The following is a 24,406-nucleotide window of genomic DNA, read 5'->3' as shown; positions in this document are numbered from 1 at the left end:
ATTATTATTATTATTATTATTATTATATAAGGTGACAAGACAACACTGGATGTAATTCAACTTTACTCATGACACAAGGACTGCGAAGGATAATAGGTCTGGAAATTACACATGTTTTCCTCCCAAATGATATATTTCCGATTTTCGAGGTTGACATCTTTGAATTAGTGGGTCTAACGGCTGCTCTTATCAATCAATCAATCATTCACTGCTAATGTGCTGTTTTCTACAGTGGGACATTGACTGACTTTCTTTTCGTCTTCACCTACTGCACTTGCTGCGTCATCCTCATGTTCCTGTGATGAATGGTTCAGATAATCCTCTGCACTGAAAGGGGGACAAACCACGTAGGGAATTCCCCGGTATCTCAACCATTCGATAAGAGGTTTATCTGGCAACAGCAGGATTTTTTCGAGGATGAACTGGTTGGAGGTAAGTTGTAAAGAAGAAAAAAATCATTTAAAAAAAAATTCAAGCAACAATGTTGGTTTTGTTGTTGTTTTCATAAAAATCCTAAGAGGCATGTATTAAAAAAACTGTATCAGATGAATCAGAAGGAAACAGACAATTTAAAAAATCAGCCTGCCTCAACCAGTGATCTAATCTCAGACTTTCTGATGACGTGAAGTATAATAGATATAGACCTATGAGAATTAAATCGTCCTAACAATTGAATAATCTTCATGGTGTAATTGTAGTCCCAACTATTGGATACTCTTCATGGTGTAATTGTAATTGTAGAATGTCTGACCACTTATTTGGAGCAGCAGGATGGCTGAGTTTGTTTGAGTGGTGGAAAGTACCTTACTTGCAATATATTAGCACCTTAAGCAAAGTGGAGAAAGCAGTTGATACCTTCGCCTTCTAACAATAAGAAAAAAATGGTTAAAATGACAAATATTGTCACTGCTTGAGGCATCCGAATAATCTTTGAATCCTACTAAGGTGAGTTAAAGAGGAAATTAACAACTATCTATTTTCATTTACCAATAGAGCAGAGAAGTTTTGATGTTACCATATTAGAAATTAAGGAGCAGACACAGGTGTAAGATAAAAATATAAACAAGTGTGTATGAAAGGTGCCCGACGAAGCAAGAAAGAAATATACAAGAAAAAAAAAAGCATCCCAAAAAATCAGTCTACCTCGACTGGGGATTGAACCTCAGACCTTCAGAAGGCAAAATGAAGAAGAAAAAGAATAAGAAGAAGAAGAAGAGAAAGAAGAAGAAGAAGAAGAAGAAGAAGAAGAAGAAGAAGAAGAAGAAGAAGAAGAAGAAGAAGAAGAAGAAGAAGAAGAGGAAGAGGAAGAAGAAGAAGAAGAAGAAGATGAAGAAGAAGAAGAAGAAGAAGAAGAAGAAGAAGAAGAAGAAGAAGAAGAAGAAGAAGAAGAAGAAGAAGAAGAAGAAGAAGAAGAAGAAGAAGAAGAGGAAATGGGAGGAGTGGGAAAAGGTAAAAAAAAAAAAAAAGAGAGGAATAAAAAGTATTTTTAAACAGTAAACCAAAACAAAAGAAGCATTTACATTCCATCAATACAGATTTACCTCCACTGCTCTCTGTGTCTCTATCCTGCCAATATCCCAGAAAGGAAGTGACATCACGATCAGACACAGCTTGGCCTGATCACAGAAACATAGAGATAAATATTTTTGTTTAAAAATTGACAAGTCAATTTTAGCTCCATTCACAGACATCTCCACATTTGATTTGTACGGCTATGTGGTCTAGTGGTTTGACACGTGCCTTCGGATCGGAAGGTCCAGATTCAAGTCCCGTTCTGAGTGGTGCATAGTTGAATCCTTGGAAAAGGCTCTTTACTCAAATTCTCACACTGTACTCAGGTGTGAAATGTGTACTTGGCCGTTAACAGTGTTGTCTCTATCTGAAAAAATATTGTGATGTCGCCTCATAGGTATCATGTCTCATTTTACATGTTAAATGTTGCTGTTAGCTAGGGACTCCTTGTAAAGTGCTTTGAGCATGATTAGTGGATATTGTGCTATATAAATGCTCGTTTTTGTGGGGTTTTTTTCAACATTTAGTCCATAAAATGTTGAAAAGATCTCAAGACTCAAAGTAATCGTTTCTTTTCCCCTCACAATTTACACAAATCCTCCTCCTCCTCCCAACTGTACAGCCAGCAGTTTTCTTTACACTAGAATCACAAACGGCTGGACCAGAAAAATTGGTCGACTTTGACTTTAAGCAAAGTGGACATTATCCATTATACAGCATTTTAGTTAATCTCAGTGCCTGTAAAATAAAAATAAAAAGATGAAGCAAAGCTTACAAGATCTGTCATTACAAACACCAGGGTCCCGATAGCTCAGTTGGTAGAGCACTCACTTCACATGGAAAGGGACTGAGATTGATCCTGGGTGAAGGCTACATTTTTTTCTGACCCCCCTGTCCACCCAGCAGTGGAGTCTGTCAGATTTTACGGAAAATCCTTTGTGATAGACTAGCATCCTATCCAAAGGATAACAAGCAATTGCTATTGTCTGTTTCGCAGTATAGAAACTGAGATAAAGTCGGGCTCCATGAGTCGCTGTCGCTGGAAAAGGCTCTTCACTCACATTCTCTCACCATACTCAGGGGTAAAAATGAGTTTCTGGCCATTAGCAGCGTTGCCTCCATTGGATTTTAAAGATGTAATATCGCCTTCTAGGATCATGTCTTGTTCTACTTGTTAAGTGTTCCGGTTGCTAGGGAAGAACGTTTTAAAGCGCTTTGAGCATGTTTAGTGGCCATTGGCTATTGCGCTATATAAAAGCTCGAGTTGTTTGATTTTGTCATTTTAAAAGACATAACAAAGACGTGGACAAGTGATGAAGCCAATTGGGGACTGCAAGACAAGTATTTTTTACTTTAACTCACTCAACCCTAACACCGACTACATCCGTGGTTTACCCTGGTTACTTTTACCCCATGCCTATTTATTACATTTTTATGAGACAAGTTATATGTATAGTATCAAAGCTAATGTTTTTAGTTTTTGCATGTTAATGACAGTTGAATAAAACTATCAAAGTACATTAATCATTTGTAATACATTTTTTCCCATTTTGAAAAGTAGCAAAAAATCTCTAGGATTGAGTGAGTTAATGAGTAAACTACCTCTAGGATTGAGTGGTTAACGAGTAAACTATCTCTAGGATTGAGTGGTTAACGAGTAAACTATCTCTAGGATTGAGTGGTTAACGAGTAAACTATCTCTAGGATTGAGTGGTTAACGAGTAAACTATCTCTAGGATTGAGTGGTTAATGAGTAAACTACCTCTAGGATTGAGTGGTTAACGAGTAAACTATCTCTAGGATTGAGTGGTTAACGAGTAAACTATCTCTAGGATTGAGTGGTTAACGAGTAAACTATCTCTAGGATTGAGTGGTTAACGAGTAAACTATCTCTAGGATTGAGTGATTAACGAGTAAACTACCTCTAGGATTGAGTGGTTAACGAGTAAACTACCTCTAGGATTGAGTGGTTAACGAGTAAACTACCTCTAGGATTGAGTGAGGAGTTAACGAGTAAACTACCTCTAGGATTGAGTGAGGAGTTAACGAGTAAACTATCTCTAGGATTGAGTGGTTAACGAGTAAACTATCTCTAGGATTGAGTGGTTAACGAGTAAACTACCTCTAGGATTGAGTGGTTAACGAGTAAACTATCTCTAGGATTGAGTGGTTAACGAGTAAACTATCTCTAGGATTGAGTGATTAACGAGTAAACTATCTCTAGGATTGAGTGATTAACGAGTAAACTACCTCTAGGATTGAGTGGTTAACGAGTAAACTACCTCTAGGATTGAGTGAGGAGTTAACGAGTAAACTATCTCTAGGATTGAGTGGTTAACGAGTAAACTATCTCTAGGATTGAGTGGTTAACGAGTAAACTATCTCTAGGATTGAGTGATTAACGAGTAAACTACCTCTAGGATTGAGTGGTTAACGAGTAAACTACCTCTAGGATTGAGTGGTTAACGAGTAAACTACCTCTAGGATTGAGTGAGGAGTTAACGAGTAAACTACCTCTAGGATTGAGTGAGGAGTTAACGAGTAAACTATCTCTAGGATTGAGTGGTTAACGAGTAAACTATCTCTAGGATTGAGTGGTTAACGAGTAAACTACCTCTAGGATTGAGTGGTTAACGAGTAAACTATCTCTAGGATTGAGTGGTTAACGAGTAAACTATCTCTAGGATTGAGTGATTAACGAGTAAACTATCTCTAGGATTGAGTGATTAACGAGTAAACTACCTCTAGGATTGAGTGGTTAACGAGTAAACTATCTCTAGGATTGAGTGAGGAGTTAACGAGTAAACTATCTCTAGGATTGAGTGAGGAGTTAACGAGTAAACTATCTCTAGGATTGAGTGATTAACGAGTAAACTACCTCTAGGATTGAGTGGTTAACGAGTAAACTATCTCTAGGATTGAGTGATTAACGAGTAAACTATCTCTAGGATTGAGTGGTTAACGAGTAAACTATCTCTAGGATTGAGTGGTTAATGAGTAAACTACCTTGGCAAGAGGGTTTGAGTTGTAGTTCATGTGATAATGTTTGGCCAGGGCCTCGAATGCTTCCACCATCTCATGACATGTGAAAACCCCAAGCTTGATGGTATCATTCAGAAAATTGTTATACCTGAAATAATAGTGATGATGATGATGATGATGATGATGACGATAGTGATAAAAACAATAAGTACATGATTGCTGGTGATGATGATATACTGCGAAAGTAACAGCTATGTTGTATGCATGTTTATGGAACATTACAGGTGTGTATAAATTATTATACAACAGGCACACACACAATCACACACACACACCCAATCCCTGTTTCACATAACTGAAACTTACAGATCTCTTCATATTCTGATCACCTTGTCATTGGTTCCAATTCCAATGCCGTGCACCATGATTTGCTAATGGTTGGCTACGACTACGGTAAATAAATGTTGTAACGCAGCGACCCCTACCCCCCCCCCCACCCCTTGTAACATGTCATGTAAAATCGTCTTCAACATATCAATAAAGTAAATAAATATTAAGGCTTCCTTTATTCATCTCCAATGGTAAAATTTTATTTTATGGTCCAAGGAGAGAGTGGAATAACCCAGGCATCAGCCGCATTGCAGCACCACAGCATGAGCTAAAAGTGGTGACTTGCTCAATGCCACAAAGAGCAGGGGTTCGAAGCAAAGACCATACCCCTGGGCCACCCTACCCCACTTCCCAATCAAGTCATTATGGCAAGACGTGGTTTACTCAAACATTTTTGCATGTACCGAGGAGTTTGAGGAAATCATGTTTGTGTGTACGGTCATAGGTCTCAAATAGGAATTTTTAAAAAGGAGAAATATTTCACAGCTTCCGCGGAATGCACATTTTATCATAAACAAACTGGAGCAATATGCCTTCATTAATGACAATACTGGTAAAATATAGAATTATTAACATACACATCATATCATAAAAAGGAAAAAATTGTTAAGGAACTAATCAACATGGATAAGTCCCTTGCAAGACTGTTTACAATAATTTTTGAAGATGTATAGCAACTACTTAGGGCCTGAAGCCCCAGGAAAAGAAAATGGCAAAGGACTTGAAATAGCGAAAATCCGCCAAATAGCGGGAATTAGAAACCCATGACGGTAATATTTACAGACCTGCCAATCCTTCATATTCGAAAAGTGGAATCAGAAGATCAAAAATAGGATTTGAGACAAAAAATAGGAATTTCTTAACAATGGATAATTCTGTATGGAAATGACCCCCAACTTTGCCACCAAACACATAAAGACTGTATTCAGGCACGGTTGACAAAACTACATATCACACGTATTAGGTAATGGAATGGGGAAAGGAGTGCAATTAATTTTCCTACTTAACTCCCTTTTGGCAATAATTTTTGTTAAATTCACCTTTTTATCCATCCCCCCCCCCCCCCCCCCCCCCCAACGCCCTCCATTTTTTTTCCTTCTTACTCGTACCAATCATCATTAATTATTTTAAATCTGAATTTTAGAGTCAATGGCATATTTATGTAAAATAGGAATGATTCCACCAAAAGTGGAACGGTTGACAGTGGAAAGGTATGTATTTATCTCCCACCATGTCCCACCAGTGTGATTTGAGAGTACTGAGATAAGCCATGTGTTCCTCCACCGTCCGGAATCCTGCTTGTGCTGCCACCATCATCTCTACTTGCTTCTGAAACTTGGGATCTGCTGTCAATGCTGGATCATATTTATCGTTCCAGGCAAATTTGATGGAAAACAGCCTGGTCTCTGACTTGGTTCTAAACAGACATGGAGAAATACAGGTATTTAAATACTCTAAATAGGCATGGGGTAAAAGTAACCCAGGTAAACTACGGATATAGTCGGTGTTAGGGTTGAGTGAGTTAATAACATCTATACACAAAAATGTTCCTTTAAACATGGAGCTATGAATCCATTAAATGCCTTACATCTTGTTCACCATTACCTTTTACTCAAATGCAGCTCACCCCAGGTCCAACCAAAGGATGACCCCAGGTCCAACCAAAGGGTGTCTCCCTGATCTTCCCCAAAAGGTCTTTTAAGTTCATGTTTATTTTGATCACACTGGGTGATTTTATGAAGGTCAATGGCCAAAGGGCATAAAGGTATGACATTTCCTTATAAGATCATGAAAACCAGATGTAAATATCTATAATGGTTTTACAATAAAAAGACTTTGAAATCAGGGAAAGACTTTATAAATTTTTAAAATCTAATTTCCTTTATTCATCCCAGAGCGGAAATTTGTCTCAGGGGTCTATTCCAAAAGAAGACTGGAATAACACAGGTGTCAACCGCAGAGCAGCGTCGCAAATTGAGCTAGGGCAACATGACCTGCTCAAGGCCACACAGCGCCTCAGCGGGGGGTCGAATTCGGTACATTTCAAAGGCCGTACCGCTGAGCCACGCTACCATGGACAGCACTCCCAGTACTCACTGGACTCTAGCATACCAAATTCTAACACACTCTGCAATACAGCACGCTGCAGCTGGGTGACCGAATTTTATCTACATTATAATAATCCAAGCTAACCTACCAGTGTGTATTATCTGCTGGGTAAATGTTTTTATTTACTTAAATGCATCGCATCAATACAGTGTTGCCATTTTAGCTCTGTATCTATGTTGTTTACATCTACACAATATGAAGATGTTGCAATCTCTTATGTCATTTCGTATCCTTTCCACTCTCTCGTTTTCTCCTTTATTATATTTATTGGTCAAGAAATGTGAATGTTATAAAGTTGCTGCCAATTTAGGCCGTTTTGTTCCAAATCTTCATCTACTGTATCAAAATAGACGGGGTCCAAAAGGGAAAACAAAACATTAAAAAAAAAGGGGGGGGGGGGAAGGAAATAAAAAACAAAGAAAAACCCCCAAAAGCTGTAGAAGTGTTATCAAAATGAAGCAACACTGTCACCTCGCTAAAATGATAAAATGCACATAATGCGAATCCTCACCACCCCCCCCCCCGACTCCTGCCTTTCTATTGAAGTTTGCACAAAGTGCACCCCCCCCCCTTTCTATTTGATTTGATACACTAGATAGAGTACGCTACACTTACCTGGCCAGTTCTTCATTGGCCTTGCACTGCTTGTAGGTTGTCTTGACCGAGAACACATAGCTGTCCTGCTTTTTGGGTTTGGGTTTCAATCTGTTGGTGTAAACAGAAAAAAAAATAGTAGGCCTTCATAACCATTAGGCCCGTGGAGCCATGGAGTTAATCATGATTTCTATAGTAATTGCTTGTTACCTTTTGGATAGGATGTTGTCTATCGCAAACAACTTTCCACCAGATCTAATAGATCCAGCTACCCAATCAATGGTGGGTGGACAATGGGGTCAGAAAAATAGGGGACAGATACCTAGGTGTTTGTGTGTGAGGTGAATACTCTTCCAACTGAGCTATCCACAGATACCTAGGTGTTTGTGTGTGAGGCGAATACTCTTCCAATTGAGCTATCCACAGATACCTAGGTGTTTGTGTGTGAGGCAAATACTCTTCCAACTGGGTTATCCACAGATACCTAGGTGTTTGTGTGTGAGGTGAATACTCTTCCAACTGAGCTATCCACAGATACCTAGGTGTTTGTGTGTGAGGCGAATACTCTTCCAATTGAGCTATCCACAGATACCTACTAGGTGTTTGTGTGTGAGGCAAATACTCTTCCAACTGGGTTATCCACAGATACCTAGGTGTTTGTGTGTGAGGTGAATACTCTTCCAACTGAGCTATCCACATATACCTACTAGGTGTTTGTGTGTGAGGTGAATACTCTTCCAACTGAGCTATCCACAGATACCTAGGTGTTTGTGTGTGAGGCGAATACTCTTCCAATTGAGCTATCCACAGATACCTACTAGGTGTTTGTGTGTGAGGCGAATACTCTTCCAACTGAGCTATCCACAGATACCTAGGTGTTTGTGAGTGAGGCGAATACTCTTCCAATTGAGCTATCCACATATACCTACTAGGTGTTTGTGTGTGATGTGAATACTCTTCCAACTGAGCTATCCACAGATACCTAGGTGTTTGTGAGTGAGGCGAATACTCTTCCAATTGAGCTATCCACATATACCTACTAGGTGTTTGTGTGTGATGTGAATACTCTTCCAACGGAGCTATCCACAGATACCTACTAGGTGTTTGTGTGTGAGGCGAATACTCTTCCAATTGAGCTATCCACATATACCTACTAGGTGTTTGTGTGTGAGGTGAATACTCTTCCAATTGAGCTATCCACATATACCTACTAGGTGTTTGTGTGTGAGGCGAATACTCTTCCAATTGAGCTATCCACAGATACCTACTAGGTGTTTGTGTGTGAGGTGAATACTCTTCCAACTGAGCTATCCACAGATACCTACTAGGTGTTTGTGTGTGAGGCGAATACTCTTCCAACTGAGCTATCCACAGATACCTACTAGGTGTTTGTGTGAGGTGAATACTCTTCCAACTGAGCTATCCACAGATACCTACTAGGTGTTTGTGTGTGAGGTGAATACTCTTCCAACTGAGCTATCCACAGATACCTACTAGGTGTTTGTGTGAGGTGAATACTCTCCCAACTGAGCTATCCAGACCTCAATGGACAGAAAGAACCAGGCAATGATTCTGTGACAAACAATGACATGGGAATCTGATTGGAAGAGAAAATGTGAGGGGAGCCGAAAACCATTTGGAGATGGAGATGGACTGTGGATTGTTATGAATGAGAGGAATAATGTGAGATCGTTGATGTGGGGTGGGGTTACAACCACAGCTGCAATCAAGGAGGAGGAGTGGAAACTGTATGGTAAAATAAAAATGACTCTTATAAAAGATACAAAACAAAGTAAACGACGTCACAATGTGTGTGTTTGTGTGTGCGTGCAAGGAAAGGAGAGAGAGAGAGAGAAAGAGAGAGAGAGAGAGAGAGAGAGAGAGGGAGAGAGAGAGAGAGAGAGAGAGAGAGAGAGAGAGAGAGAGAGGAGAGGAGAGAGAAGAGAGAGGAGAGAGAGAGAGAGAGAGAGAGAGAGAGAGGAGAGAGAGAGAGGAAGAGAGAGAAAGAGAGAGAGAGGAAGAGAAGAGAAGAGAGAGAGAGAGAGAGAGAAGAGAGAGAGAGAGAGAGAGAGAGAAGAGAGGAGAAGAGAGAGAAAGAGAGAAGAGAGAGAGAGAGAGAGAGAGAGAGAGAGAGAGAGAGAGAGAGAGAGAGAGAGAGAGAGAGAGAGAGAGACTGCAGATTTGTGACCTTTTGACTCATGAACGGTCCCTGGTCTAAGCCCCTGTCTGGGCAGAGCAAAATTGAGTCCTAGGTAAGGGCGTTTTACTCACAATCTTTTAAAACTCTTGGGTATAAAATGAGTAACAAGCTGTTAACAGCATTGCCCCTGTTGAAAAATTACTTTAATATCCCTTTTACATGAAGCCTATCTTTCCCTATTTGGTGAGAAAAATCAAGTGAGTAAATGTAACTCATGGAAAAGGGGACATTACAAAACAAAGGTTTCGTCCCTTGGCCTTTGTCCGTCCCTCTCTCTCTCCCTCTCTTTCTCTCTCTAACTCTCTCTCTCTCTCTCTCTCTCTCTCTCTAACTCTCTCTCCCTCTCTCTCTCTCTTTCTCTCTTTCTCTCTCTCTAACTCTCTCTCTCTCTCTTACTCTCTCTCTCTCTCTCTCTCTCTCTCTCTCTCTCTCTCTCTCTCTTCTTTATCTTCCACCACCTCTTGCATCCACATCCAACACCCTTTCCATACATTGTTTCCACATTGAAAATAATAATAACAATAATAAATAGCATAAAATTTGAATTATGAAACGTTTTAATTATGTACATTATCTCTATTTCTATGGGAGGGCAAATGGTTTTTGGGGTCACTGAATCCAGTGGTGGCATTTAAAATGTCAAACAAAATGATTTTAAGGATGTAAATGATTGGTGGTTAGTGACATGAAGCAATTGCTATTGTCCGTTTCACACTCTACAAACTGGGACAAACTCCAGCTCCATGGGGCTAATGGCTCTGAGAGATGACTTGTTGTATTAAAACAGGTGTCAAAGGTCACTACGTCACATTAGCCAATCAGCAGAATGGCCCAATGCATAGCCTACAACTTCGAGAGAAGGCAGTACCAGCTGCATCAAACTACACAAGGAAATTAATAGATGAGTAAAAAAGTTTATCCGTGGATCTCAAAATGAAATATCAGGCCTTTCACCGTGGATAACACGTGGATTAAAAAATAAAAGCCTCATTACACTGGCAGATTTTGTCAAGATCATCTAAACATCAGATGGCAGCACAGTACTTAAAAATCTGGTGTTTATCAATCTGTGCAATGTAGGCCAATAAGTATATTATGTTTTTTGGGATTCACTTTTCTTGTATTTTTCTATTTGCTTTGTCAATGGTGAATATTGTAAGAGTGCCAGAACATGACATGATGTAGCTTTGTGGTCTTGTAGTATGACACATCGGCTTGTGACCTGAAGGTCTGGTTTGAGTCCTGCCAACATCAGAACCAATCATAACAGTAATACAGTTCACTCCGCTTAATCGCACAATCGGCTTATACGCTACACATTCCCGTAAAACAGAATTTTAAAGATATAATCGCTACACCTTGATTGGAGTGACAACCACACCAACCTAAAAAGTGACGTCAAACTACAAGTCTTAGAGAGTTGTAGTGTCAGGCTATAAGTTATCGATGGCTATGCTCGCACCCCCCACCACCTCAACACTACACACACACAAACATACATTCCAGACAAACGTACACATGATGCATTTACTAAATATCAAATTAAGAGACTAGGGAGCAGGCAACGGTTAAGATGAAGATCTAAACAAGCGTGTATGAAAGGTGCCAGATTGTATTTTTCTTTCTTGCTTTGTCTGGCACCTTTCATACACACTTGTTTATACATTTACTAACTTACTTAACGCCATATGGAGAGTGGCAGCTCTCGTTTCCATTAAAGGCAATAGAATTTTATCAACGAACACGAAAGTGATTGAAAGATTGTAGATTTTTTTCTTTCTTGCTTTGTCTGGCACCTTTCATACACACTTGTTTAGATCTTCATCTTAACCGATACCTGCTCCCTAGCTTCTTAAATTGATATTCAGTCAATGTATCATGTGTACGTTTGTCTGGAATGTATGTGTTTGTGTGCGTTTTTGTGTATGTGTGGAGGTGGTGGGGGGTGTGAGCATAGCCAACATTAACTTATAGCCTGACACTAGAACCCTCTAAGACTTGTAGTATGACGTCATTTTTTTAGGCTTGTGCAGCGTCTGGTGAGTTGTCATTAGTAGAGCTTAAAGAAACAAGTGATTCCATTGATTGAACTATTGAATACAAATACTCACGATTTGTTTTCATTTGTGGCCAAAGGCCAAAGTAATTTTTTGGTCAGTGTCAGGTGCGAGTCAAACAGACCAGTGTCTTATTAAATTAAATTTAAATAAATTGAGCTCTTATATAGAGCAATATCCACTAATAGTGCTCAAAGCGCTTCACAAAGAGACAACGCTGTTAATGACTAAGCAGTCATTTTACACCTGAGTATGGTGAGATAATGTGAGTAAAGAGCCTTTTCCAAGGACTCAACTATGCCCCGAGCAAGGCTCGAACCCAGGACCTTCCGATCCAAAAGCGAGTGTCATACCACAAGACCACATAGCCGCACCACCAAGAGACCTGCAATCATTGTTACTTACATACTGAGCTCTTCTGGTTTTTCTAACATGACAGATTGCCAGAGTGGTCTGGTTCTCTTCCCTGTGATTTCCAGTAGGTCATTTGCAAAGGGAAATCCAGCCTTCATATCACTGCCAATGCTGTGATAGGTCTCACGGAGCCTGCAAGACGGGAGTGGTGGATGGGAGTGGGAGGGGGAAGGGGAGGATGGGTATCCAGTGAGTAGTAGGGGAATTGAAAAGAATAATAGTGAATGAAGAGTCTAGTTCTAAACGTACTTAAGTCACAGGAAGTTAATTTTGAGAAAATGGGGGTTTTAGAATTCAGATTCAGCTATGGCCAGGATACAATAAAATAAAAATTGTAGTATTGATATAGGATTTGTAAAATATATTTATCAGGAAATATTACAGACACTTAGATAACCACGCCTCATGGACAGTCGTCATAATGTAAACAATGGCAGTGACTGGTTAACATAGCAAACTACATACACAGGTTTTACTATCTATGGTATGTATCTAAGTAAAATAACCACTGTTCTACCACTTGATCAATAAAACCAACACAGAAAACTGTAAACTTAAATGTTAAAATCTGATTGAGAAAATTGTGTGATAGCTAGTCACCCATTTAGCGGTATAAAAACAATAACAATGATCAAAGAGAGGTTGATTTCATTCACGTTATTATTTATAAACAACCAACTATGTTTGTCCGAGCACGTGTGAAGGTGTGTCACAAATTTCATATTTGATTGGTCAAAAAATCTACTAGTTAAATGGTGAGTTATGCTTAGAGTTAATCACTGATTGGCTGAAAAATCATAAAAATGTGGCTAAAGTAGAGTGGAGTCTTCATTCTATTTGTGTAATTTACATTTCTCTTGTGAGCCAAATATTGAAATTCCTTTAATCTTTGCTGTTTAACTCTCTTACAAATTTGTTCGATTTTCAACGAGGGTGAACTTGAACTCGAGAGAGCTAATCACCTTAACAATACCATCCTACCATCTCACATTCATCTTTTTTATTTTATTTTCCTGACAGAAAGGAAACCTTAAATGTCCACATCAATTTGTTGATGGAGAGGAAACCTTAAACGTCCATATCATTTTGACAAAAAGGAAACCTTAAACGTCCATATCATTTTGACAAAAAGGAAACCTTAAACGTCCATATCATTTTGACAAAAAGGAAACCTTCAACGTCCATATCATTTTGACAAAAAGGAAACCTTAAACGTCCATATCATTTTGACAAAAAGGAAACCTTAAACGTCCATATCAATTTGACAAAAAGGAAACCTTAAACGTCCATATCATTTTGACAAAAAGGAAACCTTAAACGTCCATATCATTTTGACAAAAAGGAAATCTTAAACAACAACATCATTTTGACAAAAAGGAAACCTTAAACGTCCATATCAATTTGACAAAAAGGAAACCTTAAACGTCCATATCATTTTGACAAAAAGGAAACCTTAAACGTCCATATCATTTTGACAAAAAGGAAACCTTAAACGTCCATATCATTTTGACAAAAAGGAAACCTTAAACGTCCATATCGTTTTGACAAAAAGGAAACCTTAAACGTCCATATCATTTTGACAAAAAGAAAACCGTAAACGACAACATCATTTGGTTAACAAAAAGGAAACATTAAATATCCACATCATTTTCTATATATATATATTACATACATCAATTAACAATTGCCATAGGTATTAGATATAGACGGATACATATTCAATATTTAAAACTTTATCAACCTAGAAATACATGCAAATATATATATATATATATAAATCAGATCTATATTTACCTAGGTGAAGCGCCAGGCTGATGTGTTTGTGCCTTAAGTACCGTCTCCACCGATGGACTAGCAACAACGTGGGGCTCTGTCAGTTTTCTAGTTGAAACAACAAAGATCTTTAATGGAAATTTTAAAAAATGAAGACTCCTGGATTGCATCATTCAATTTCTTTGACCGAGAAGAGTTAGATGTAATGATAATAATAATAATAATAATAATAATAATAATAATAATAATAATAATAATAATAATAATAATAATAATAATAATAATAATAAATAATAACAATAATAATAATAATAATAATAATAGTAATAATAATAATAATAATAATAATAATAATAATAATAATAATAATAATAATAATAATAATAATAATAATAATAATAATAATAATAATAATAATATTTCCCTCTCTTTTCTCTTTTATCCTACCTCCTTTTCCTTCCCCCCCCCCCCCCCCCCCCCCCTCCCCACCCACCTAATTTTCTTTTTGTGTGGCTAGTGTGTCCTGTGGAGCAGAGCATAGTTGTGTCCTTGGAAAAGGCTCTTTACTCACATTCTCTAATCATACACTGGTGTAAAATGAGTACCTGGCCATTAACATTGTTGTCTCTTGTGGAGAATATCGCATCAAGTATTTAGTGTTGCTTTTGGCTAGGGGCCCATTGTAAAGCACTTTGAGCACAATCATTTGATATTGCGTTATATAAGTGCTCAAGTTAATAATAATTAAAAAAGAGATAAATGAAACCTGTCTCCACCTACATTGTGATTTGTTTGCTTATAGAAGAGTAAGTACCATATCTGTGTGGAAGATGTCAGATAGAAGAGTAAGTACCATATCTGTGTGGAAGATGTCAGATAGAAGGGTAAGTACCATATCTGTGTGGAAGATGTCAGATAGAAGAGTAAGTACCATATCTGTGTGGAAGATGTCAGATAGAAGAGTAAGTACCATATCTGTGTGGAAGATGTCAGATAGAAGAGTAAGTACCATATCTGTGTGGAAGATGTCAGATAGAAGAGTAAGTACCATATCTGTGTGGAAGATGTCAGATAGAAGAGTAAGTACCATATCTGTGTGGAAGATGTCAGCTTGGTTTTTTTTCTGTCTGGACAACCAACAACTTCATGTGGAATAAAAAACAAACTAGAAAAACCATGAGCTTGTATGTAATAGCTGAATGTGCTTGAAGAACATAGCAAAGGGCCCAAGCATTTGGCTTTTAGGATTGGCTTGGGCCCTTTGTTATGTTCTTGAAACACATTCAGCTACTATATACAAGCTCATGGTTTTTATAGTTTGTTTTTTATTCCACATGAAGTTGTTGGTTGTCCAGACACAAAAACCAAGCTGACATCTTCCACACAAATATGGTACTTACTCTTCTATCTGACATCTTCCACACAGATATGGTACTTACTCTTCTACCTGACATCTTCCACACAGATATGGTACTTACTCTTCTATCTGACATCTTCCACACAGATATGGTACTTACTCTTCTATCTGACATCTTCCACACAGATATGGTACTTACTCTTCTATCTGACATCTTCCACACAGATATGGTACTTACTCTTCTATCTGACATCTTCCACACAGATATGGTACTTACTCTTCTACCTGACATCTTCCACACAGATATGGTACTTACTCTTCTATCTGACATCTTCCACACAGATATGGTACTTACTCTTCTATCTGACATCTTCCACACAGATATGGTACTTACTCTTCTATCTGACATCTTCCACACAGATATGGTACTTACTCTTCTATCTGACATCTTCCACACAGATATGGTACTTACTCTCCTATCAGCAAACAAATCACAACGTTTACTTACGCCTCCAAAGCTTTGAGTCGGGGACCTTTTCCTTGATGTTGCAATAAATCCTCTATGATGAGCGCTGGCACGGGATTCTATGAAAATATCAACAGATTTCATTTGTGGTCTTTCACCTCAAAACAGTATCAAATTGGGGTAAACCAGATTATGTCAAAAGGGGACTTTTAAGATAAAATGACCAGATTGGAAGATTTCATTTTTTGGCAGTTTAACCCATTCAAACCTAACACTGACTATCTCGGTATTTGGCCCTGGTTACTTTTACGCATCAGCATGGCTCAGCGGTATGGTCTTTGCTTCGAACCTGAAAGGTACAGAATTCGATTGCCCGGAAGTCACCTCACCCTAGCTCAATTTACAGCGCTGAAGTGCCGCTGACGCCTGGGTTATTCCAGTCTTCCCTTGGAATAGACCCGAGAGACAAATTTCCCCTATGGGATGAATAAAGGGAATTTTAATTTATTTTCATTTATTATACACAATTTTTTTTTCTGACATAAATTACACTCAAATGTTTATAAATCATGATATTGATATCCAAAATAAATAATTAAAAAACAGTTCAGAACAGAGAGATGATTTACAATGACAAAAAATATCACTTCCCAAAACTATAATTATACATATGACTGCTTCCCTCCTAGCCAAGGACTCTGGCCATGGCCGGGACACAACCAAATAATCCCATTCCAAGGTAAAGACATTTTGTAAGAGAGATAATCCATGTTTTACTCTTTACTATATAACATGTGAATGTTTGTATATATTATGCCCCTTGTATATCATGGTATATATAAACGTGAGTTGATGATGAGTGTGCTGTTGTAAGTATCATGTCATAGTTTCTTATTTGAGCTTCTCAGCTAATGCTAAAATATAAGAGCATAATGGTTATCTGAGCATCTCCTATTATTATATATAAGTATCACCACCCAGTAGCCCTTCAGAGCCTTTAGGCTCATGGAGCTTTCTAAAGCCAGATCTAAAAGACCTTGGTGCTATCCAATCCCAATCACTGCTAGGTGGACAAGGTGGGTCAGGAAAAAATCTCGACCTCATCCGGAATTGATCTTTGTCCCTTTGTATGTGAAGTGAATGCTCTATCTACTGAGCTACCAGGACCCCCTGCACCACCCAGGTAACAACAATATTAACGAAAAAGGTGAAAATGGAAAGGCTTCATATGGGGAACAGTATTTCGGCTACAAACCCTTCATCAGCAAGGGACAAAAGAACGTTGATGGATGCTACAATTCTTACTACATTTCGTTTTACTTGATTTCAATGTTTCTTTGTCTATTGAATTGCTGACCAAGGGTTTGTATCATAAAAATCAATTGTCTGTGCTGTTCTCATCCAAAGCCCTTCTGTTTTCATCCTTTTGGTTAGTATTTTAACAATCCTAGGCTTCAGACAGCCCCCCCCCCCCCACCACTCTCTAACAACAATATTTTATTGTCTTATTATTCTGATAATCTCACCATGCTCCTCAAGTGTTTGGGTTTGATAAGCCAGATCAGGTCCAGTAACTGAGACAGAATTTTGATGAAGTCTAACATTTCATAGGAGAGCTTGGCCAGCAGGATCCTGTGGATGACGACCCAGTGTTGTAACAGCGGATTTTATGGATTGATTATGGCTAAATGTTATGTATGGTCCACATTCCTGTATGCATGTGAAACATGGACCATAATGGAGGAGATAGACAGAAAAATGGATGCCTTTGAGATGTGGATATACCGAAGAATTTTGAGAGTACCATGGACCAGAACCAGAAAGAAATAAAACATTCTGGTTCTTATTAATGCAGGCCAAAGGTCCAGAAACCTGTTGGAGAAGTTAAAATGAGAAAACTGACTTATTATGGACACATTCGGAGATACAATACCATCCAAAAATCATTGCTAGAAGGAAAAGTAGATGGCAGAAAGGCACAGGGCAAACGGAAGTCCTGGATAGGAAATGTGGAGGCAACAACAACTGGTAAAAAGATAATCGACTGCTTGGTAGTGGCCCTTGAGCGTGAAGAATGGCGTTCCATGACATTCAACCTCTGTAGGGAGACAGAACTCCAGTAAGGTAAGGTAGTGGCCCTTGAGCATGAAGAATGGCGTTCCATGACATTCAACCTCTGTAGGGAGACAGAACTCTGGTAAGGTAAGATAATGGCCCTTGAGCATGAAGAATGGCGTTCCATGACATTCAACCTCTGTAGGGAGACGGAACTCCAGTAAGGTAAGGTAGTGGCCTTGAGTGTGAAGAATGGCGTTCCATGACATTCAACCTTTGTAGGGAGACGGAACTCCAGTAAGGTAAGATAATGGCCCTTGAGTGTGAAGAATGGCGTTCCATGACATTCAGCCTCTGTAGGGAGACGGAACTCCAGTAAGGTAAGATAATGGCCCTTGAGTGTGAAGAATGGCGTTCCATGACATTCAGCCTCTGTAGGGAGACAGAACTCTGGTAAGGTAAGGTAATGGCCTTGAGTGTGAAGAATGGCGTTCCATGACATTCAACCTTTGTAGGGAGACAGAACTCCGGTAAGGTAATGACCCTTGAGTGTGAAGAATGGCGTTCCATAATATTCAACCTCTGTAGGGAGACAGAACTCCGGTAAGGTAAGATAATAACGTCAACGTTAAGGGACATATACAGGTCTGATAACTTAACTTGTCATGGGCTCACTGTTGCTATGGAAACACTCTCAAGCCAACACAAAAATATTGTCCATTACAACAATTTTAAATCGACCCTGTGATGGCATTCGGTTTTCAGATCTTCAACTATGTGCATGTAAAAAAAAAGTCGTCCTTCAGAGCCATTAAGCCCATGGAGCGTATCCCAGTTTCTATAGTGTGAAATGGACAACAGCAATTGCTTATTACCCTTTTGATAGGACACTAGTCTATCGCAAAGTACTTTCTGCCATATCTAACAGACCCTGCTACCCACAGAAAAAAAAATCTCGACAGCAACTGGGATCAATCTAGGCCCCTTTGATTATTGATGAAGTGGGTGCTCTACCAACTGAGCTATCGGGACCCCCACTATGGGCACATAGGTCACAAAATAAATACAACTTGTCTTGTCTTACGGATCTTCTGCAATTTCTATCTTGTCTGGGATGTAGGACAGGCCTGGCACTATGAGGCTGGATAGAGGAGCTGGACCGCTTGATTTTCCAGCAGCCTGAAAGCAAAAGTGACAAAGATTAAAACAAAAACACAAACAAAAACAATACTGAGCTTTTAGATAGTGCAATATCCACTAAATGTGCTCAAAGCACTTTACAAAGGGTCCCTTACCAACAGCAACATGTAACATGTAGAACGACAGACTACGTTGTTAATGGACAGACACTCATTTTACTTCTGAGTATGGTGATAAAATATGAGTAAAGAGCCTTTTCCAAAGGCTCAACTATACCCCGAGTGAGGCTCGAACCCAGGACTTTCAGATCCAAAAGCAAGTGCCATACCACGAGCACATAGCGGCACATTAAGTGTTTTTTAAAGATAAATTTGGGTTATTTGAAAATTTGAGGTAAGGGCTTGGGAAGTGCCCAGCGACTACTACTACTATACAGGTAGTCCGAGGAAGTGCCGCATAATAGGGAGATGCAGCCCTTCAGTCTTGTGCCATGACGTAGAAATTAGAGTTAGATGTCTTTTGTAGTCGTCCAAGGAGACTATACAGTTACTGTGTGTTACTGATTCTTGGATTTGGTGGGAGGAAAGTGCATCTGAGGTCTTCAAGAGGTTGGCACTCAAGCCAGTGGTGTGTTGCTGTTTCATTGAGAAGATGACATAAGGGGCAGGAAGCTGGCTGTTGAGCGGTATGCGTTGTGTTCTTAGTTGAAAGATGATGTTTTTCTGGGTTCTTCTGGGGTTATTTAGACAATCAGTCTTTAGACGAGTGGTCATGTGTGTAAATAATATACGTGTATCTACCCCTGGTGCTCATGCCCACCATTGTCAAAGTGAGCCGGTTAATATAAAAAGAAAATAATATAGAGGTAAATGTGACTCATATATAAAAACAATATGTAAAACATTAGTTTTTTTTGGTATTGTTTCCATATAGAAAGAATGAGGTTGATCTCCTCGACTCTTTGCTATTGCTTATTGTTTTTAGAATGCTAGTTAGGTGATTGGTTCTCACATATATCAATCAGACTATAAACGTTTAAGGTTACAGCACACAGTATTGTGTGTTGGTACGTTTTATCCATTGAGCAGATGGTATGAGTAATTAACTTAAATCCATAGCATCAATTACCGTCTATATTTTCTTTGCATTGTGGTGACAACATGATACTCACATCCTCAACCTGACTGCTTTTCTTGTCTTCTTCAAACTGAGCCATGGTTGCCGATGTTGTGAGGTTGTATGATTAACTGGCAAGTGAAATATTAATTGTTGTATCAAATTGACAAACATTGCAGTCACAATGCCATTGAGATCGGAAATTTAGAGGAAGAAAAAATAACAAACATTTAAAACATTACAATGAACACAATACACCTTTTGTTGTGTCACAAATTAGCACATGATATCTATAAACAGGCTTGTAAATAGTCTTTTCCAAAACTGTCTGAACATTTATTTTAAGCATCGGTGACTTCAGCAGAAATCATAGATGAATAAATTAAAATGGACAGCGAAGTATTGCATGTAGCCACACTTTGTGGACACCATGTAGAATCCCAGATTAGTTTAAGTAAAACACAACTAAACTATTATTGAAAACAATTTCAAATATGGCTAAACAAATGTAACTCAAAAGAAGATCCAGTCATAAGATAAGTAATCTGACACCTATCAACCATAGAACAACCGACTCTCTCTCTCTCTCTCTCTCTCTCTCTCTCTCTCTCTCTCTCTCTCTCTCTCTCTCTCTCTCTCTCTCTCTCTCTCTCTTCAACCCCACCTCTCTTCATTTTTCACTCTTTGGAAAGTAATGCTAAGGTGCCAACCCTTTGGTAATCAAAGCAAGATGGCAGCAAAGATCTTGTCACTCTACTAATACAGCATTGGTATCTCTGCACATTCCCTGCCGTCATCTAGCAGATACCTTCTCAACGGCATCAAGCAGATACTTTCCCAATGCCATCTATCAAATATTTTCTCAAAGTCCTAAAGTGAGCAGCCTTGAAAAGTTGTGACTTCAAATGGAATTTGACCAAAAAATAGATAAAGATCAAAATGGAGGATTAAGCATGTCATCTGTCTTCACCACACTATGCTATAGATTGTGGAGATTTGGCTGAAAGATACATGGAGGATTAAGCATGTCATCTGTCTTCACCACACTATGCTATAGATTGTGAGATTTGGCTGAAAGATACATGGAGGATTAAGCATGTCATCTGTCTTCACCACACTATGCTATAGATTGTGGAGATTTGGCTGAAAGATACATGGAGGATTAAGCATGTCATCTGTCTTCACCACACTATGCTATAGATTGTGGAGATTTGGCTGAAAGATACATGGAGGATTAGGCATGTCATCTGTCTTCACCACACTATGCTATAGATTGTGGAGATTTGGCTGAAAGATAAAAGGAGGATTAAGCATGTCATCTGTCTTCACCACACTATGCTATAGATTGTGGAGATTTGGCTGAAAGATACTTTTCTTCGCCGAAGAAGAGGTCCCATGTTGTCAAAAGAAAATTCATTTACATCCCAAAATGAATAAAATAATTTTTTTAAAGAGGATTTTGTACTTTAACCATGTACTCAGACTTTATTGTCAAATTACTGATTTTAAGGAAAAACTGCTTTATTCACTTAAGGTTTGATTAAATTATCCATTTGCATTTCATTTTCACAAGTATTTAAATTTAAAGACTTATATATATATATATATATATATATATATATATATATATATATATATATATATATATATATATATATATATATATATATGTTAGTTACAAATACAAAGGAACAGAAAAACTTAAGCAAAAGTAAAACTAAGTAAGTAATATAAAAATTGTTTAAGAATATCAGAATAGCTTAATTTCACATCTGACTTTGTAACATGTAAGGTAAGCAAGAAATAGCATTTTTAGTGAACAAAAGTTTTTAAGAATCAAAAAGATTTAAAAAAAATAGAGGTAGGTTTTCGTAAAATTAAAAAAAAAATCAAGCGTTTATATAGCTTAATATCCAATAAACGTACTCAATGCGCCTTTAAAAGAGGTTCCTAGACAACAGCAACACTTAACATAAGATGATACATGACGTCTGTTAGGCGATCTACAATTTTTCCAGCACAAAGATGTCGATGTTAACAGCCGGGTACTCATTTTACACCTAAGAAAGGTGAGAGTGAGAGAATGTGCAAAAAGAGACTTTTCCAAGGATTCACCTATGCGTCACTCAAATGTCTTAGTCTTAGGACATTCCGATCCAAAGGCGAATGTCATATCACTACAAGACCACATTTCCGTGGCCAAAATGAATGGATGTCCAGAAATTTCTCTCTGGTCTAGATTTCTGTGACTGTGTCACCTGTGTTGTGGCTGTACTACTGTAACGTAGCAAAGTGAATGTGGGTAGAAAAACAAAATCTACTTATTTAATGAAATCGATAAAGCTATCCACTTCAACGTTTAGTTAAGGTAAAAAGTGCTTACACTTACACTTTCAAAATAAAAATTCTCAGTTACTAGTTAAAACCGGAAGTTGATTAAGTCAGCTTCAACGTTGCTAGTTGCCAGGTAGTCACAAAAAGCACCAAACAAATCCTGGGAGTAACTGAGTTTACCCTTTCTATCCCGAGGTTATTTAGTCGTCACTTTTTTGTTACTTTAAAAAAAAATGAAAGCTTGCAAAGATGTCTCATAATTCAATTCAGAACGAAGGTGAATATGGTGATGCTGTATTAATATCGATAGTACAGAACCCTGGTTATGTTGGATGCCAGTCTATTGGAAAAAAGAAATAGACGAAAATGAATATAACAGCTTCAAAAAAGAACAAAATGCAAAACACGGTTCATTTCGGACTCAAAACCACTCTTCAGACAACAACAAAAAACAATGAAAACATAAATAAATGCAAAGTACTTTCTGCCAAATCTAACCAACCCAGCTAGCCGTTGCTGAGAGGACATGGGGGTCAGAACCTCCCCACCCTTCCCCCAAGGACTACATCCACGATCCTCGTTAGTGAAGCGAGTCAGCAACACGGACAACAAAACTTTAAATGCGTTTTAATATTTTGAGCTTTTAGGTAGAGCAATATCATCTAAACGTGCTCAAAGCGCTCTACAAGGGATCCCTGACTAACAGCAACGACGATACGAGACGTTGACGCCTGTTAACCCTCTTCCGCACTAGGACAGGACTGTCCTGGGACAGTCCTGTCCCAAATCTGTAACGTATAGAATTTAGAGTAATCTATTGGGACGGGACAAAACAGTCCCGTTGTGTCCCAAGCCGTTGTGAAATGCTACAAAATCAACGGGACAGGACTGTCCCAGTCCCGTGTTCATATCGTTTGTGATAGTAGAAAAATATAGCAGCCTTCCGCACTAGGACAAAAAAGTCCCAGACTTGGCGGCGCCGTGTCAAAATTGAAATGCCTGTCTTTATTTTCTGCATCCCTACTACTACTACTACTACTACTACTACTACTACTACTACTACTACTACTACTACTACTACTACTACTACTACTATTTCTACTGTTGCTTCTGCTGCGGCTAATGCCACTAATATATTAATACCTACATCCCTTACATTTTGTATTTATTTCCAATTCCATTGTATTTATTTTCCAACAACAATCCACACTTTATTTTAGTTCACTTTCTATACTGCATTACACAGTTCCTTCCCGCCTCCCCTCTTTTGACATAATTAAGTACGCACCTTTTATAAATTTCTATTGCTCTGTTTTAATTCGCGCTTCCTCACAAAGTAACATACAATTTCCTGCCCATCAATGTTTTTGTTTATGCATCTTAACAACGCCACTACCGCATAATCTCATTCGTCTGTAGTTTTTAATTCATCATGTGTTGTTGATGAAGGGGAAATCCGAAACGTCCATTTTTATCTGTTTTCGTATATTAAACTGAAGCTTACATTCAATTTCACAGTTATAATTTATTTATTTATTTCAATTCTGAATATAAAAAAGCAAGAACAATTCAAAAAATAATTCTATGTGATGAAACCACGTACAGAAGGCATAGCAACATAAACATTTTCGGCAATTTAAAAACGTAGAGTTTATAAATATAATTTAAGAAGTGTCACACTTTGTGACACAGCAGTAACGTGTCTAAAACCGGTCGCACATCTGTTCGGTAACTTGTGGGATAAATTATCTTTATCGTTATTTATTTCGGGAATTCTCAATGAAAATATTTTTAAGTAAGTCCTTCTGAGCCACTTGGACTCATTGTAAGACAAATTAAGTCCTTTAGAGCCTTGTAGCCAATGGTGCAGGAGCTTTTCCGGTTTCAATAGCGTGAAGCGGACAATT

General features: G+C 38.3%; 2 protein-coding genes across 5 annotated transcripts; one reads left to right on the top strand and one right to left on the bottom strand.

Moving 5' to 3' along the window:
- Positions 1 to 46: 46 nt before the first annotated feature.
- Positions 47 to 22,580, bottom strand: LOC144956461 (uncharacterized). Of its 3 annotated transcripts, none has more exons than XM_078886971.1 (12): positions 22,555 to 22,580; positions 20,221 to 20,296; positions 18,994 to 19,088; positions 17,381 to 17,486; positions 15,897 to 15,973; positions 14,053 to 14,139; positions 12,250 to 12,390; positions 7,609 to 7,698; positions 6,125 to 6,301; positions 4,519 to 4,642; positions 1,542 to 1,616; positions 47 to 422 (listed from the first exon to the last, which is right to left on the bottom strand). In XM_078886971.1, the coding sequence occupies exons 2-12, from the start codon at positions 20,263 to 20,265 to the stop codon at positions 198 to 200; spliced, it is 1,242 nt and encodes a 413-aa protein (XP_078743097.1). In that variant the 5' UTR covers positions 20,266 to 20,296; positions 22,555 to 22,580; the 3' UTR covers positions 47 to 197. The 3 variants fall into 3 exon arrangements, with proteins under 3 accessions (XP_078743097.1, XP_078743096.1, XP_078743098.1); XM_078886970.1 differs by lacking the exon at positions 22,555 to 22,580 and adding an exon at positions 22,092 to 22,181; XM_078886972.1 differs by lacking the exons at positions 20,221 to 20,296; positions 22,555 to 22,580 and adding an exon at positions 22,092 to 22,173.
- Positions 295 to 7,084, top strand: LOC144956462 (uncharacterized). Of its 2 annotated transcripts, none has more exons than XM_078886974.1 (2): positions 295 to 432; positions 6,780 to 7,084. In XM_078886974.1, exons 1-2 carry the CDS (start codon positions 418 to 420, stop codon positions 7,074 to 7,076), a joined length of 312 nt encoding a protein of 103 aa, XP_078743100.1. In that variant the 5' UTR covers positions 295 to 417; the 3' UTR covers positions 7,077 to 7,084. The 2 variants fall into 2 exon arrangements, with proteins under 2 accessions (XP_078743100.1, XP_078743099.1); XM_078886973.1 differs by lacking the exon at positions 295 to 432 and adding an exon at positions 6,190 to 6,325.
- Positions 22,581 to 24,406: the final 1,826 nt, after the last annotated feature.

The sequence above is a fragment of the Berghia stephanieae genome, chromosome 11, assembly GCF_034508935.2.
Source record: "Berghia stephanieae isolate SIO BIC M18660-M18661 chromosome 11, UCSD_Bste_1.3, whole genome shotgun sequence".
Classification (NCBI taxonomy): domain Eukaryota; kingdom Metazoa; phylum Mollusca; class Gastropoda; order Nudibranchia; family Aeolidiidae; genus Berghia; species Berghia stephanieae.
Note: the sequence above shows the minus strand (reverse complement) of the source record. Positions and strands in the feature narration are given on the sequence as shown.

What these genes read in the sequence shown, in the direction of transcription:
- LOC144956462 (XM_078886973.1), top strand. Translation starts at nt 6,272, where the DNA reads ATGGAAAACAGCCTGGTCTCTGACTTGGTTCTAAACAGACATGGAGAA. An exon ending in ACAGACATGGAGAAATACAG is followed by an intron (nt 6,326 to 6,779) that starts GTATTTAAATAC and finishes TATTCATCCCAG; the next exon opens with AGCGGAAATTTGTCTCAGGG.
- LOC144956461 (XM_078886971.1), bottom strand. Translation starts at nt 20,265, where the DNA reads ATGGCTCAGTTTGAAGAAGACAAGAAAAGCAGTCAGGTTGAGGAT. An exon ending in ATAGAAATTGCAGAAGATCC is followed by an intron (nt 17,487 to 18,993) that starts GTAAGACAAGAC and finishes CGTCATCCACAG; the next exon opens with GATCCTGCTGGCCAAGCTCT. An exon ending in ACTCAAACCCTCTTGCCAAG is followed by an intron (nt 1,617 to 4,518) that starts GTAGTTTACTCA and finishes TTCTGTGATCAG; the next exon opens with GCCAAGCTGTGTCTGATCGT.